The sequence below is a fragment of the Tasmannia lanceolata genome, unplaced genomic scaffold, assembly GCF_043159265.1.
Source record: "Tasmannia lanceolata isolate RefF3 unplaced genomic scaffold, GAP_Taslan_0.1 ptg000005l, whole genome shotgun sequence".
NCBI classification, from domain to species: domain Eukaryota; kingdom Viridiplantae; phylum Streptophyta; class Magnoliopsida; order Canellales; family Winteraceae; genus Tasmannia; species Tasmannia lanceolata.
Genome location: NW_027518682.1, coordinates 17,964,799 through 17,982,196, shown reverse-complemented (window position 1 = coordinate 17,982,196; position 17,398 = coordinate 17,964,799). Strand labels below are relative to the sequence as shown.

At 38.8% G+C, this 17,398-nt stretch overlaps 2 protein-coding genes across 3 annotated transcripts; both read left to right on the top strand.

The window, feature by feature from the left end:
* The first annotated feature begins 10,273 nt into the window (after positions 1-10,273).
* On the top strand, positions 10,274-11,448 carry LOC143877788 (protein PLANT CADMIUM RESISTANCE 2-like). 2 transcript variants are annotated; one of them, XM_077380015.1, is made up of 5 exons: positions 10,274-10,533; positions 10,623-10,694; positions 10,786-10,998; positions 11,111-11,230; positions 11,303-11,448. In XM_077380015.1, exons 1-4 carry the CDS (start codon positions 10,323-10,325, stop codon positions 11,188-11,190), a joined length of 576 nt encoding a protein of 191 aa, XP_077236130.1. In that variant the 5' UTR covers positions 10,274-10,322; the 3' UTR covers positions 11,191-11,230; positions 11,303-11,448. The 2 variants fall into 2 exon arrangements, with proteins under 2 accessions (XP_077236130.1, XP_077236128.1); XM_077380013.1 differs by having other exon boundaries at positions 11,299-11,448.
* Positions 11,449-13,263: 1,815 nt separating this feature from the next.
* On the top strand, positions 13,264-14,546 carry LOC143876764 (protein PLANT CADMIUM RESISTANCE 2-like). The gene is made up of 4 exons (XM_077378460.1): positions 13,264-13,815; positions 13,913-13,984; positions 14,077-14,289; positions 14,401-14,546. The coding sequence occupies exons 1-4, from the start codon at positions 13,605-13,607 to the stop codon at positions 14,478-14,480; spliced, it is 576 nt and encodes a 191-aa protein (XP_077234575.1). The 5' UTR covers positions 13,264-13,604; the 3' UTR covers positions 14,481-14,546.
* Positions 14,547-17,398: the final 2,852 nt, after the last annotated feature.

Genomic DNA, 17,398 nt, shown 5'->3' with positions numbered 1-17,398 from the left:
TTGAGGAAATCCAAGATTCTAAATTCAGCGTATCCAAACGGCTCCTTATAGTTTTGCATTTTCCTTGGGAATTGGGAAATTTTTTATTTTTGGCAAATTATTTCCAGGGGTTACAAAATCTAAAAAACTAATTTTCTATGTAATAAGGTCCAATAAAATTTTCCAAGGAAAAGAACATGGAAACATATGTTATAAGGATCTGGTCTTCACTGACAAATCCCTAGTGGGCTAGTATATAATATATCATTGTTTAAAATAAGTGAAGCGTATGATTTTCTATGGAGGAAGTATTCAACACGAGAAACATTTTTAAGAAAAAAAATCATTTTTGTATTTGGATATGAGACTCCCTTCGTCATCTATTTTGTACACAACTGAGATTTTATATGATATATGGGTGACTATTGTTAGAGTAATTAGGTCAAGCAAGAGGTTGCTTGAAGCATTACACCCAAGGTATCTAATTTGGAATACCAAGTTTGTTGCCTCCAGCCCCTATATATAGAGATACACTAGGGTTAGAAGAGGTTAATGGGCTCCAGCCCAAATGGGCCCACTACACCTGGTCCATTACCTATTGGGCTTATATTAGAACATACATGGGTTATATGATATACCCAACAATCTCCTCCTATGTTCTACATATAGCACAATCCAATAGATAGATAATGTGATGTCCAAACAAAATTATTGAATCATCCATATCACCATATCAATAAAGATTTGTAATCCAACTGAAAACAAAAATACTTTAAAGAATAACCAAGAGTTTTAGAAATAATCTAAACTCAAACATAATCAGTTTTATATGTAGGTGAACTATTTAATCAACGGAAAAGAAAATAATAGTTCCACTGCACTATAAGGATTCACTCATCAAGTAAGTCATCCTCATCAAGATCCAAATTGAGGCAATCTCCTCCATTTTTGCCAATTCCTGTAAATTATCCAATATGAATTTCATTAAAAAATGAATCCAATCATTTGCATATTTTACTAAAAGTATCTAGTTCTACCAGAAGAACTTAGTACAATTTCATAATGGCTGAAAAATAAATATTAATATCAATAAGCATCAATGTCAAGTTTCAATCAAGAACCAGACCTAAACAGTTTCTTTACAAAGAACCATTCCATGTTTCCATTTGGAATGTTACAGGCATCATATCCAAATTGAGTTAAGCTGTATCATCAAGTTTGGAATGAAACAACCTTTCCCAAGAAGGACATGTCATCAAATGTGGAATGACATAAAGATAACTGTAAACATCATTGAAACATATCAAGTGCTTATCTTGGCCAAGATAGGGAGATTCGAAAAATTCAAAATAATATGAATGTAGGTTAAGACACGTCTACACAGTCTTTAACCCCATCTCCCCCACAATTTTGAATATTCGATCTTTGTTCAGTCCCTTCGTAAGAGCATCGGCCATATTATCCTTCGATCTCACATCAACCAAAGTGATAATACCTTGTTCTAGAAGATAATTCAGCGTGGCATGTTTCAGCCTGACATGTCTCCTCTTACCATTAAAGAGTGAGTTTTTCACAATCGTAATTGTAGCTTGATTATCACAGAACAAACTTAAAGAGTTAATCTTTAAATGGGTCAATGGAATGTCCAGGATCAGATCTCTTATCCACTCTGCTTCATCTCCTGTAGAAGCTAAAGCATAAAGTTCTGATTCCATAGATGACAGAGCAATACAAGTCTGTCTCTTTGACTTCCATGCAACAGCGGCTCCACCCAGTGTAAAAACATAACCACTGGTAGATTTACTGTCTCCTAATTCTGATCCCCATGATGCATCAGAAAACCCTTCCAGGATAGGAGGATGGCCAGTATAACATAGAGCATATCCTTGAGTACCCTTAAGGTATCTCATCAGCCTCATAAGGGCATCCCAGTGCTCATGGCCAGGATTACTAGTGAAACGACTCAGCATGCCAACTGTAAAGGCTATGTCTGGTCTAGTGCAACTCATAGCATACATGAGACTACCAATCAGTTTAGAATAATCTAACTGATTCACACTGTCTCCTCCATTAGAGATCAGCTTCTTGGTATAATCAAATGGTGTCTCAATCGGTTTACACTCACTGTATCCCCATGTAGAAAGTAGTTTTTCAATATAATGGGCTTGGCTAAGAGTAATCCCTTGCCTTTCAAAACTTACTTTCATACCAAGAATGATGTCAACCACACCAAGATCTTTCATGTCGAATTCTTGAGCCAAAGTGGTTTTCACGTCACTCACTACAGAGAGATCGGAACCAAGAATCAACATATCGTCTACATACAAACAAATAATCGCAACCTTATTCGACACAGAACGATAGTAAAGGCATTTATCTGAATAACTGGTCTGAAAACCAAAGCTCTTTACTACCTTGTCAAATTTTTGATGCCACAATTTAGGTGCTTGTTTAAGACCATACAAAGATTTGTGTAACTTACAAACTCTGTTCTCGAAACCTTCCATGACAAACCCTTCAGGTTGGTTCATGTAGATTTCCTCTGTGAGGTCTCCATTAAGGAAAGCCGTTTTTACATCCATTTGATGCACAACATACTTCTCAATAGAGGCCAAAGCAAGAAGAATTCTTATCGTTGCCAAATGACAGACCGGTGAGTAAACATCAAAGTAGTCTATCCCACTGACTTGAGTATAGCCCTTAGCTACTAAACGTGCTTTATACCGAGCTATGGATCCGTCAGGATTAATTTTCTTCTTCAAAATCCACTTACAGCCCACAGTCTTAGCCCCTTTTGGCAAATCGACTAGCTGCCAAGTTTGATTTTGTAGCAGAGAGCTCATTTCATCATCAATGGCTTCTGCCCACAACAAAGAGTCCCTAGATCTCATCGCTTCCTTATAGGTTGATGGATCATTCTCAACATGGTAGGTCACAAAGTCCTCACCAAAGTTCTTGGGTACTCTATCTCTTGTAGAAACCCTTAAAGGTTCTGATGTAGAAATCAGTGTAGGACAGGTGTCAGAAGTATTCTGTTCAAACTCTACATGCGATTCTGTAACCATCTCAGTATCGCCAGGTAGGTTCAAACCATGATCTCTGAGAAATTTATTCTCAAAGAATACTGCATCTCTAGATTCTATAACCAAATTGGTAGATAGATCCAAAAACCGATCAGCAGCACTATCTTCTGCACCACCTAGATAAACACAAGTGTTTGTTCTAGGTCCTACCTTAGGTCTCCTAGGGTCTTGTATCCTCACATAAGCAATACAACCCCAAGTCTTAAGAGTGTCATATCTACAAGGATGTTTATGCCATAACTCATAAGGAGTAGTGGTCAACTTAGAGTGGTGTACTCTATTCAGGATGTGATTTGCAGTTAAAACTGCTTCTCCCCAATAGCTAGTAGGCATGCCAGCTGTCAATAACATAGAGTTTAACATTTCAGTTAACGTCCGGTTCTTACGTTCAGCTATGCCATTAGATTGAGGTGAGTAAGGAGCAGTAGTTTCAAGTATTATGCCCTGAGAGGCACAGAATTCCTTGAACTCTGTCAAAGTGTATTCTCCTCCTCTATCACTCCTAAATCGCTTAATTTTCAAGTTCAATTGATTTTCAACACGATTCTTGAAAATTTTAAATTTATCAAAAGCTTCATCTTTCGATTTTAGGAGATAAATATGACAATATCTAGAAAAATCGTCTATAAATGTGATTAAATACTTCCGACCACCTCGAGTAGTGAAACTTTTAAAGTCACAGAAGTCAGAATGTATTAACTCAAGAAGTTGTGTGCTCCTAGAAACCGAACGAAAAGGTTTTCTAGTGATCTTGGTTTGTGCACACACTTCACACCTGTCAAATCTAATCGATGTATCTAAAGGTATATTATAAGTGTTAGCAAGTTTGACCATTTTCCTATAGTTCACATGTCCCAATCTTGTGTGTAACAACTTAGGATTAATCAAAGTAGAACTAACCTGACTAACGGTTTCATTTGCTAAACTCAGTCTATACATACCATCGATTAAGAAAGCACAGCCAAAATAATAAGAGTTAACAGTTAAAGTTACTCTACCACCCAAAAATGATGAACACATGCCAGCATTGTCTAAAAGACTAATAGAAATTAAATTCTTTTGAATAGCAGGAACTACTTTAACATTTTTTAAAGTTAGTATTTTACCTGAAGAAAGAACCAGGTTCGCAGTTCCAGTGTGAGTCACATCTGCCTCAGCTCCACTAGCCACTGTAACGGTCTCTTTCACGCCAACAGCATCCGTAAGTAGTTTCTTCGAGTTGCAAACATGGCAGGTGGCTCCTGTATCTAACCACCAGTCTGAAGAAGTACTGGCCTTACCATTTCCTAACATGGCAATAAAGCTCTTAGGCGCAGCACTGCCCACCATCATATGAGCTTCCTTTTGTGATGTGTCAGATTTAGCCTTCTTAGGTTGTTTACACTCTGCAGCAAAATGACCCCATTTCCCACAGTTGTGGCACTTGCCCTTCTTTTTCTGAAAGATAGTCTTTTTGGCCTCCAACTTGGGATGGTCACTTTTAGGTGACTTGGATTTCCGAGGAAATTTCTTGGGATATGTTACCGCGTTAGCAGCAGACTGTTGCTGTCTAACCATCTCCAAGTTATTCCTAGCTCGATTCTCATCTTCGATTCGAATGAATCGTTTGAGATCATCCAGTCCCACTTGCACCTTTTTCCGATACATCTCGGTTTTGAAAGAATGCCATGCAGATGGTAATTTATATATAATTGCACCCACAAGAAACGAATCACAGATAGCTATTTTTTCATTATTCAACTTAGATCTCAAATTCTCTAGATCAGTAACTTGAGGAGTGATTTCCTTGTCTTCTTGAAACTTGAAATCCATGAATTTGTCCACCAGATGGGTCTTGGACAATTCCTCCTCCTTCTTGAATTGAGCATCTAAGTTGTCCCATATTGCTTTAGCAGTGTTAAATTTACTATAGGTTTCTGCAAGACGATCTGAAAGACAATTCAATAGGTATTCTTTGCAGAAATCCTCATCCCTAAGCCATTGAGATTCATCAACGTCTTCATCCGTCTCAGCAAAGGTACTCAAAACAGTGTAGAAACAGTTTATGTATTTTAGACTGAATTGAGTCTTTCGCTTCCATGAGGTAAACTCAGATCCACCAAAGGAGTGAAGTTTGACCATCTCAAAAGGCATAGAAATCTTTTCCATTATATATATTTAGAGGAAAATAAAAATTGGAAAGAGTGCACCTGATTGGCAAAAATTCAATCCAAAGATGTCGCTCTGCAAGCCACTAAATTGTTGCACCAACGAGAATCAGCAGGAAGTATTTGGACACCAAGATGATTCGGCTAACAATAATCCAAACAAGACTCGGCCACGAAAGATGCTTGCTCAAAAAACAATTTTGGAGGAGTGAAAGGCACGGCCAAACAACAGGTTACGAGAGAGAGAAACCCCCAAACTTCTCACGCCCAAGGGAGCAACCCCAAACTTCGGATCGTGAGGCCCAAAAAATTTTAAGAAGAGGATGGCTTCGATCAAACAAAACAATCTCAAGAGAGAGTGAGATCGTCCAAAGAGGGTTTTATGAATTTCGTCTCTTTTGGGTTTCAATCAATGGCAAGTTGCCCAAGAAAGAGGGTTCTAAATTCTCTTGGATTGTCCTTCTCTGTTGCAGATAAAGAATTCTTCTACTGCCCTGAGATGGGTTTTGCTTGATATATTAATGCAGGTTGCCCAACTAGGGTTTCTTAATCCCAAAACAGGAAACCCACCACACAAAAAAAAAACGAATTTTGAGGCTTGGTCACCCCCAACAAAACCCTGTGGCTTCTGAATCCAAGAGAGGGGCAGAGAGAATCAACGCCCAAATTGGTTTTGCAGGTGAGTCGGTTCACAATATTGTGAGGTCCAAAAATAACAAGGAAGCAGGTGAATCGGTTCCAAGAATAACCCAAGCAAATTCAGCTCAATTTCTTGGAAAGTGAAATCCAACCCACGAGAGAATAAAAAAAAAACGTGAGATCCAACCCACAAGACTCTCAACCCCAAATCGTCAAATTCAATCCAACGAAAGTTGAAAACGTGCCTTCTTCCTCTTGAATCCAACGAGTATTACAACTCACGAACGAGAATCCGAGAACCTACGTTTCTTCCAAAACACGCCCAAGAATTCTCTAACGTTTGATGAAGACGGAAAAAAAAAAATCACACGAGAGAGAAGAGGCAAACGTCCAAAAAATTAGGTTTTTTTTTTTTTTTTTTTTTTTTTTTTTTGCCCTAATGCTTCAAGATTGTTAGAGTAATTAGGTCAAGCAAGAGGTTGCTTGAAGCATTACACCCAAGGTATCTAATTTGGAATACCAAGTTTGTTGCCTCCAGCCCCTATATATAGAGATACACTAGGGTTAGAAGAGGTTAATGGGCTCCAGCCCAAATGGGCCCACTACACCTGGTCCATTACCTATTGGGCTTATATTAGAACATACATGGGTTATATGATATACCCAACAACTATTTCGACAACAATACAGGTAAAATAAGCACAACGGGCCCACCTGTTTGTGTGATAAACATTTTTTTGTGGCCCCCCAATACATAAATCTTGCTCCGAAAATCTTTTAAATTGGACGGTCCTGATCCTTCGATTTACAAAGGTTTTCAAACTCACTTTTTTTTAACATTCTGAGCCCTCCATTTTATACCAAATTTTATTCATGACCTACAAAGAAAAAACAAAGGAAAAATTATTAAAAAATTGCAAAGTTTTAGTGAAATTGTGAATAAGGAGTAGACATTTGAAATTTATGAAAAAGATGCTGTCAGGTACGGTCAGAGAGTGAAATTGACGAAACTACCCTTTTATGTTATTAAAATAAGCCGTCACTTCTGCCCTTTCCTCTTACCCCTCTTCAAACCCTTCTTTTACTTTCCCCCTCTCTTGATGACGTAGTGTGTCCCCACCCCCCTTGAATCATGTTAGTGCACGTTTCCCACCTTTAGACCCTCTCTCTCTCTCTCTCTCTCTCTCTCTCTCTCTCTCTCTCTCTCTCTCTCCACAACATGAACAGTTGATGAGCCCCCAAAATTCTCCTCCTTGGTGCCCAAATCCAACCCCCCACTATGACAGTGTACCGTCCAGACCGTAGCTTGATCCAGGCGGTCCATTTGATAGGCCACACCGTAAATAGTTTGTGTCCCAAAAAACCATTTCCATATGATGATCCTAGCCTTCAGATATAAAGAGAAATTGCTTATTATGAAAACCTCTATAGATTGGAGGGTTGTGATCATCCTATGCAAATGATTTTTGGGGCACAAGCCATTTACGTTATGGCCCATCAAATGGACGGCTCGGATCATCCTATAGTCTGGACGGTACGCTTCATTTTCAAAAATAGGGGTGGGGCCTAAATTGGGCCTTAATGTTACTGTACGAACCACACCATAGGATGATCCAAACCATGGATGGCTTGGATCATCCTATGTTGTGGACGGTACGCTTCAATTTGAAAAATATCGGTGGGGTGTACGATTGGGCCTTAATATTATTGTACGACCAACTCTATATGATTATCCAAACCATAGACGGCTTGGATCATCCTATGTTGTGACGGGCCTTAATGTTTATATACGACCAACTCCATAGGATGATCCAAACCATTCATTTGATGGGCCACAATGTAAATAGGTTGTGCCCCAAAAATCATTTCCATAGGATGATCACAACCCTACAATCTATATAGGCTGCATAAGATGTAGTTTCTATTTAGATCAGAGGGCTAGGATCAACCTATGGAAATGATATTTTGGGACACAACCTATTTACGTTTATGGCCCATCAAATGGATGATTTGGATTATCTTATGGTGTGGTATGGGTGGGGCCTATGTTGTTCAAAGATGGGCCCACCATTTACAATGTTACAACCACTTTAGAATGTTAGAACCATTATTGAACCTCTCGGAACCACTAAATTGTGCTTCCGACGCCTACGTAATGGTTTCAAGATGTTTAAAACCCCAATGATACACTCATGATCAATTTTACAACCAATACAATACTATTACAATGTAAGAACCACTACTTGCACTCTTGAAACCACACTTTACACTCATGGAACCACTATTTAACCCCTCGGAACCAGTAAATTATGCCTCCGAGGCATACATAATGGTTCCAAGATGTTTAAGACAGCAATGATACACTCATGATCACTATTACAACGTAGGAACCACCGCATTCACTTTTGGAACCATATGTACACTCTTGGAACCACTATGTAACTCTCGGAACCACTAAATTATGGTTCCAAGATGTTTAAAACACCAATGATACACTCATGATCAATTTTACAACTAATACAATATTATTATAATGTAGGCACCGCTACTTGCACTCTTGAAACCATACTTTACACTCATGGAACCACTATTTAACCCCTCGAAACCAGTAAATTATGGTTCCAAGGCATACATAATGGTTCCAAGATGTTTAAGACAACAATAATACACTCATGATCACTATTACAATGTAGGAATCACCGCATTCACTCTTGGAACCATAATTTACACTCTTGGAACCACTACGTAACCTCTCGGAACCACTAAATCGTGATTCCGAGGCCTACGTAATGGTTCCAAGATGTTTAAAAAGCCAATGATAATGTCATGACCACTTTGACAACCAATAAAATAGTACTACAATGTAACAACCACTTTGGAACCATAATTTACAGTCTTGGAACCACTATGTAACCTCTCGAAACAACTAAATTGTAGTTCTGTGCCCTACATAATGGTTCCAATATGTTAAAAATACCAATGATACAATCATGGTCACTTTTACAACTACTAAAATACTATTACAATGTACTAACTACTACTTAGACTCTTGAAACCATAATTTACACTCTTGGAACCACTATGTAACCTCTCGAAAGCACTAAATTGTGGTTCCAAGGCCTACGTAATGGTTCCAAGATGTTTAAAGCACTAATGATACAATCATGATCATTCTGACAACCAATAAAGTAGTATTACAATTTATCAACCACTTTGGAACCATAATTTACAGTCTTGGAACCACTATTTAACCTAATCGAAACTACTAAATTGTGGTTCCGAGGCCTAAGTAATGGTTCCAAGTATACATACGATGTCCAAGTATACATACGATGTCCATTCAGGTTGCTCTCTACACACGCGCGCGCGCACACACACACAGAGAAACATGGTAATAACCAAACAAAGAGGCTGGTAGAGACTATGAAAATAAACCAAAGCACAAATAACATGAAAACATGAAAAGGAGATGTAAACCCTATTTAAGTAGAGGAGCATGGACCTACTTGGAGCTATGTTTATCACCCAAGTTCAAATTTCTGACAAGTAATGGTGTTTTTTTTTTCAAAATACAATGGGATTGGAGCTTGCAAAGGATGGCAATGGCTGCAATGACTGTTTTTTCACTTTGAATGGGTTGGGGAAGAAGAAAGAAAAATGTGAAGTGGGTAGGTGAAAATAGCGTAGGAATTAGAGCCTAAAAAGATGGTGGGAAAAAACAAGGGGGTATATTTGTCCTAAAAGCCATTTTCTCTCACATGACAACCATTTTTTTTTATAAAATTGAAATATCTATCCTTTATTCACGGTAAGCTTTGTATTTTTTTAATAATTTTCTCAAAAACAAAGAAGACTAGCAAATCAATAGCTTAGATCACCTAAAAAAAGGTGAAGTCACTTTACATTTTTCGTGGGCATACGGTGATCTAAACGTTACGTTAAAACCCATGTACAAGGTACAAACTTCACAAGATCATTTGGGTGGCGGACAAAATATCTCATTTGGTGAACCCCACCTCTGATACGCCATGACTCTTTTAAGTCTCACTAATTGCATTAGATAAAACCAGAGATCCGGAATCATCCAAGTCTGGTTGATCCATACTATACGCATCAGGTGGGCCCCACAACAGTTGGACAAAGTCATGCAAGTGGGGAGTGGTATCCCCCCCCCCCCCGCCCCCCCCCCCCCCCCACACACACACACAAGTGCCCGTCAACATAAAATAGAAACGATACCCAAACAAAAACTGCCACGTCGAGTTATGTAAGAAAACCTAAACCGGAGGAAGTAGTTTCCACACTGATCGGAATTTACCAAGAAACCACCTACAGAGACGACTCTTGACCACAAAACACCCCCACCCATACCCAGTCTTTCTATAAAACAGCCCTCTTTTCCTTTTGTATTCTAAATCTCTCTCTCTCTCTCTCTCTCTCTCTCTCTCTCTCTAATCTCTCTCTCTGTTTAACCATGTATCCCTCTAACACAAATGAGTATCAGAAATACTCACCACCTATGATGAGGACCGCACCGTCGAACCAATTCGATGCGACCGGCATTCCGGTGGGTTCGACAAACCAATTCTACTCTAACACCGTTCCTAGTGCCATGGAAATTCAATCCCGGACCCCGGTACCTTGGTCCACTGGCCTCTGTGGCTGCCTTGAAGATGTCCCTAATTGTAACTAGTCATCTTTTCCCTTGAATTTTATTCCCAATTTCTAGTTGGGTATGTTCCAATTCATCTCAATTTAACATGTTCTTTTACAGGTTGCATGACATGTTGGTGCCCGTGCGTTACGTTCGGTCGAATCGCAGAGATTATTGACAGAGGATCAACTAGTAAGTCTCTTTACATAAGAATTTGATTTTGGGTCAAGTGAATAAGGAGTTTGAGGGTGTATTTTCACTTGTGATTGGTGTTTTTATGCAGCTTGTGCAACTGGTGGCGCGCTCTATTGTCTTATACTGTGTGTAGCGGGTTGTTCTTGCTTGTACTCGTGTTTTTATAGGTCGAAATTGAGGCGACAGTACACCTTAAGAGCTGATCCATGTCTTGATTGCCTTGTTCATTGTTGTTGTGAGGGGTGTGCTTTATGCCAAGAGTACAGAGAGCTCAAAATCCGCGGGTTCGACCTGTTTATAGGTGCGTCTCTCTTTCATGTTCATATCCATACCATCTCTTTATGGGAATGATGGAATTTGAATTGCTAGTTTCTTTTTTCTCTGTCTCATTATTGTGTTGAATTGATTTGTAGGGTGGCATGGCAACTTGGAAAAACAGACTGAAGGAGTGACCACCTTGCCTCCGTCTGTGGAAGGAGGCATGAGCCGTTAGAGAATCTCTCTCACTCACTCTCTCTCTCTCTCTCTCTCTCGTGTGTGTGTGTAAGACAGTAGATTATGATGAATGTGAGGATATTTTGGTGCTCTCTCTCTCTCTCTCTCTCTCTCTCTCTCGTGTGTGTGTGTGAGACAGTAGATTATGATGAATGTGAGGGTATTGTGGTGCTTTCTGCCGTGGATAAGGGATAATGAACTAATGATGTGTGTTAGAGAATCATTCCCCATATAATATAGTATTGTTAGAGAATCATTTTGCAAGTCAATAGTCGAAATGAAAGTCGTTGGATAATAATATAGAATTGTTAGGGGAGTGATAAATCGACCCCATATATCCTAAATCAACCCATGTGTGTCTCTCTATCTTTGAGGAGAGAGAAAGACACATAGGGGTCGATTTATCACTGCACTCTTAGGGTTGGAAGTAGGGTTGCAAATGAACCGAGCCGGCTCGCGAACATGTTTGGGTTCGACTCGTTCGTTTACTAAACGAGCTGAACCCGAACCCAAAAATTAGGCTCGCCAAATAAACGAGCCGAACTTGAGCTTTGTATAGTTCGGCTCAGAAAAGCTCGCGAGCTTTTAGGCTTGGTTCATAAACGAGCCGAGCTTTAAAGCTTGAATTATGTTTGCTTTTTATATATAAAATAAAAGAATGTGAGTTGTTTGTCACAAATGTAAGTTTGGCCGAGTAGTTAAGGCGCTGAATTTAGAGGGGTGCTATATATATATATATATATATATATATATATATATATATATATATATATATATATATATATATATATATATATATATATATATATATATATATATATATATATATATATATATATATATATATATATATATATCATTCTTGAGACGAGACGAGCTTAAGCTCGGTTTGTTCCACTTAACAAGTCGAGCCAAGCTTTTTCGAAAACTAAACAAGCCGAGCCGAACACAAGCCTTCATAAAAACTAAACGAGCCGAGCCCGAACACCCCAACGCTCGGCTCGGCTCATTTGCAGCCCTAGCTGGAAGAACTCTCTCTCTCTATTATTATTATTATTATTATTAGGCGGGTCAATGGATCAAGGCTCAATCCAATCCTTTGAACGATTGAACCCCATGTGGGATATAGTCATATAGACAATGACAGGGTCCATCGTAGTGTCTCATACGAGACATAGCCACACGTTAATTAATCAGGTGGGCCCTGGACTATGCAAAAAGTCTTGACAGAGTGTCCGAGAAATAAATATATTTTGCTATAGTACGATAATACCCATCATTTTTTTTAACATATTGGCTAAACATGGGGTATTTTCGGTATGTAACATCTAACAGAACAAAACTAAAAAATATCTCATTTGAATGAATCAAGTGGGACTCAGTCTCCAACTCTCCATATCTCTCTCTCTCTCTCTCTCTCTCTCTCTCATTGAACCGCAAAACCCTAAACCGGAGATCCTGAATCATCCAAGTCTTATACGCATCAGGTGCGCCCCACAACAACTGGACAAAGTCTCGCAATCCTATCCTTACTATAGTTCACATCAACGAATGAATCTCTATCCTTACTAGAACTAGGATTTATCATTTACATGATTTTTGGGCTGTGGGTGACACCGATGGCCGAACTCCACCCGATAGATGGGCCAGATTACTACATACGGCTACACCTATTAAGTGCCCAATAAAAAGAAAAAAATGATATTTCCACCCCTATTTGAGCATTTTCAGTTTTCACCCTCTTATCTTTTCTTGGAAATGATTTTATTTTCAGGAAAATATGAAATTAAAGGGTGGGAAATGCTAGAAAAGGGGGTGAAACACGTATTAAGTGCCCAATAAATGTCACGCAAGTACATTTTTTGGGCAGTAAGCTGGATCCAACCTGAGACCTCGAGGTTAATATACAAAGCCCGTTTGATCTTCATGCCCACGCAGTCACACCCAAATACAAGCCCGTCAACATAAAAAAGAAAGGAAAAATTGCCAATGGGGGGCGCCAAAATACAAGAATTGTTAACGGGGGGATACAATTTAGGAAAATTGTTAGAGAGGGTTGATAACCCCCTTCTGAGAGTTTGATAACCTCCTTTTAGAGACTTGATAACCCCATTTTATCCCTCTCAAATAACTTTTCAAAAGTGTGCCCCCCCGTTGGCATTTCTCGTATTTTGAAGTCCCCCATTGGCAATTTATACCCAAACAAAAACTGCCACATGGAGTTACGTACGATAAACTAATCCAGAGGAAGTAGTTTCCACACTGATAGGAATTTACCAGGAAACTCTTCACCTCAAAACACCCCCACCCTTACCAGGTGTTTCTATAAAACAGCCCTCTTTTCCTTTTGTATTCTAAATCTCTCTCTCTCTCTCTCCCTCTTCTCTTTCTCTAATCCCTCTCTGTTTAACCATGTATCCCTCTAGCACAAATGGGTATCAGAAATACTCACCACCTATGATGCCGACCGCACCGTCGGAACAATTCGATGCGACCGGCATTCCCGTGGGTTCGACAAACCAATTCTACTCTAACACCGGCCCTAGTGCAATGGAAATTCAATCCCGGACCCCGGGACCTTGGTCCACTGGCCTCTGTGGTTGCCTAGAAGATGTCCCTAATTGTAAGTAGTCCCCTTTTAATTCCCATCCGTTGTATTCCCAATTTCCATTTGGGTGTTTTCAAAATCATCTCAATTTCATATACTAGCTCTTTTATAGGTTGCATGACATATTGGTGCCCGTGTGTTACGTTCGGTCGGATCGCGGAGATTGTTGACAGAGGATCAACTAGTAAGTCTCTTTACATAAAAATTTGATTTTGGGTCTAAGTGAATTGGGAGTTTGAGGGTGATTTCTCACTTGTGATTGGTATGTTTGTGCAGCTTGTGCAACGGGTGGTGCGCTCTATTGTCTTATACTGCTTGTAGGGGGTTGTCCTTGGATATACTCGTGTTTTTATCGGTCGAAATTGAGGCGACAGTACACCTTGAGAGCTGATCCATGTACTGATTGCCTTGTTCATTGTTGTTGTGAGGGGTGCGCTTTATGCCAAGAGTACAGAGAGCTCAAAATCCGCGGGTTCGACCTGTCTATAGGTGTGTTTCTCTTTCATGTTCATATCCATACCATCTCTTTATGGGAATGATGGAATTGGAATTACTAGTTTCTTTTTTTCTCTGTTATTATTGTGTTGAATTGATTTGTAGGGTGGCACGGCAACTTGGAAAAACAAACTGAAGGAGTGACCACCTTGCCTCCGTCTGTGGAAGGAGGCATGAGCCGTTAGAGAATCTCTCTCTCTCTCTCTCATGTGTCTGTGTGTGACAGTAGATTATGATGAATGTGAGGGCATTGTGATGCTTTCTGCCGTGTGTGATACGTGGTAATGAACTAATGATGTATGTTAGAGAGTCATTCCCCACTTCCCCTATGTAATTTCATTTTGCAAGTCAATGGTTGATATGGAAGTCGTTGGATAATAATATTGTTAACTAACCAACTTCTCCGAAAGCTTAAGCTGTTGGAGAAAGGCATTTTTTATCTTTTATACTTTAACACTCCCCCGCGTTGCCCATTTGGCAAACACGTGGCACATGTCGTCCCATTTTGAGTCCATGTGAATTTTTACTATCCGAGAGGTTTGAGTTTGAGACCTTTGGCTCTGATAGCATGTTGACTAACTAACTTCTCCAAAAGCTTAACCTTTTGGAGAAAGGCGTCATTTATCTTTTATACTTTAACAAATATAATATTGTTATTGGAAGAACCATTTAGTAGAGAAAGTACTCTCTTTCTCTCTCTCGATTGTTATCGGAACTTGGAAGAACAATTTAGAGATGAAAGTGCTCTCTCTCTCTCTCAATTATTAACTATTAATTATTAGAATGGTGAATGGATCGAGACGCTCCATCCAATCCTTTGAACCCCATGTGGGATAATGGGATATAGACAATGACATGGTCCACTGGAGTGTCTCAGTCGAGACTAGCCACACGTTAATTAATCAAATGTTCGCTGGACTGACAGGAGAAATAAATATAGGGAATGTTATCAGCACTACTGTCTTTTGATGGAGGCACTCCTCACTTTATTAGAAAGTAAACATATTTTGCTCCCTCGGGAGGCTTGCACACCAAACAACGTCATCCAATTATAATCGCAGTCAAGACAAAGAAACACAAATGCAATTATTGCAACAAGGAGGGGCACAATGTCACTACATGCAAGGAGGTTGATCTCTCATCTGATGGTTTTGACATATTTTTAATCATGTTGAATTTACTTATTTTCTCAAGTGAATGCATTAACTTAAGTGGGTCTCTCATATCTGTTCATAGTACAATTAAATGTAGGAGTAACAGGAGTTGTCAACACATGTAATATGCTAGACAATGGGCAATAGATGGTTTAACGTGCCCCACCATAACTATGGTAAAATTACAATCTAAGTTAGCTGAATTTATAATTTACACTCTGTTATGTTTTTTGTAGCTCGTAAAACACACACTATATTATCTGGGAAATGATTTCAGCACAAATATATTTTGATACATGCACTCATGTATCTATTCTTTTAGTATTTAATTGTCTCTTAGGTGCTTTTTTGGGAACCGTAATAAACCTTTTACAGCTCTTTAAATACTAAAGTTACCATGGTTTAGAATTTCGGTTTCGGTAACCGTTTCGGGCCTTTGGAAAACCGAAATTCTGAAATTTTGTAACATTTTTTTTTTAATTACAATTAACCGAAATTTAGGACCAAAATTTCGAACCAAAATTCCGATGGCTGAAATTCGGAATTTCGGGGAATTTCGGTTTCGGTCTCCACCGAAATCTGAAATTTCGGATTTCTGTCGAAATTTAAAACCATGAAAGATACATGGGTCGAAATTTGGTAATGGCTGAAATTCGGAATTTCGGGAAATTTCGGTTTCGATCTCCACCGAAATCTGAAATTTCGGATTTCTGTCGAAATTTAAAACCAAAAAAGATACATGAGTGCATGTTATCAAAACATGTTTGTGCTAAAATCATTTCCCTATTATCTACTTAAAAGTTAAAACACAAATTGAAAAGGGAAATGTTATTAGCACTACCAGATTTTGATGATGGCATTCCTCACTTTATTAAAAAGTAAGGTATGGCCCGCACGATAGGATGATCCAAACCGTCCATTAGATGGGCCACAGCCTAATTAGGTTGTAACCCAAAAATCGTTTCCATAGGTTGATCCTAACGCTTCAATCTATAGAGGGACTGGATATTAGAGGGTTGATTCTAACCCTCTATAGATCGGAGGGTTAGGATCAACCTATGGAAACGATTTTTGGGGCACAACCTATTTAGGCTGTGGCCCATCTAATGGACGGTTTGGATCATCCTATGGTGGGAGCCATATTGTACTTTTTAATAAAGTGAGGAGTGTGATCATCAAAATATGGTAGTGCTGATAACATTTCCCATTGAAAATTTTAGGAAAATTCTCAAAAAAAAAAAAATGTGATTCTTATCTGAAAATCTCAAAAAAGGGTTAAGTTGGGTAAATTCTCAAAAAAGGTTGAAACGCATCCCAATGAGTGTTTTAGGACAAAAATGCCCTTATATTGATTTTCCCTCCAAGAAAGCAAGCAATGGATCCCAATGCATTTTACCTATCATTTTGACCTTTTTACCTTATTCTTCCCCACACCAGAATGAAACTCCATTATCTCTTGTAAAAATCCATTGAAATACCATTGCAAAGAGGTGAAACTCCCCTCTCCTAAAATCTAGATTTTATGGATCTCTTTATTTTTCTTTGGCTATGAAACCTAAGCTTCTTTGGTGGGTCCATTGTAATACATTTGAATAGGTTCAACATGTTCCTTACAATGCTATAGTGTATTGTCACCATCTTGTTTATTTGTTAGGAATTTGTTATGGTTTTGTTAGGCATTTGTTATTGTCATCATTCTCTTTACAATGCTATGGTGTATTGTCATAATCTCTCTATCTCTCTATTGCCCTATATGTTTTTATTTAAATTAAACTCGGATGAAACTCATGTCTATACAATTACAACCACTATTTAAATGTGTAAAACCAATATTTTGTTCTCAGAACCATTGTTGATATCTGGGAATCAGTATTTAAACACTCAGAAGCACCAATTATACCTAGGAACCACTATTTACCACTATGTAATGGTTCCGAGGTATAAATAGT

Bases quoted from the DNA above. Each gene is read 5' to 3' on its own strand.
- LOC143876764 (XM_077378460.1), top strand. From the start codon at position 13,605: ATGTATCCCTCTAGCACAAATGGGTATCAGAAATACTCACCACCTATG. The intron at 13,816-13,912 runs GTAAGTAGTCCC...GCTCTTTTATAG, and splicing joins CCTAGAAGATGTCCCTAATT to GTTGCATGACATATTGGTGC. The intron at 14,290-14,400 runs GTGTGTTTCTCT...ATTGATTTGTAG, and splicing joins CGGGTTCGACCTGTCTATAG to GGTGGCACGGCAACTTGGAA.
- LOC143877788 (XM_077380015.1), top strand. From the start codon at position 10,323: ATGTATCCCTCTAACACAAATGAGTATCAGAAATACTCACCACCTATG. The intron at 10,534-10,622 runs GTAACTAGTCAT...GTTCTTTTACAG, and splicing joins CCTTGAAGATGTCCCTAATT to GTTGCATGACATGTTGGTGC. The intron at 10,999-11,110 runs GTGCGTCTCTCT...ATTGATTTGTAG, and splicing joins CGGGTTCGACCTGTTTATAG to GGTGGCATGGCAACTTGGAA.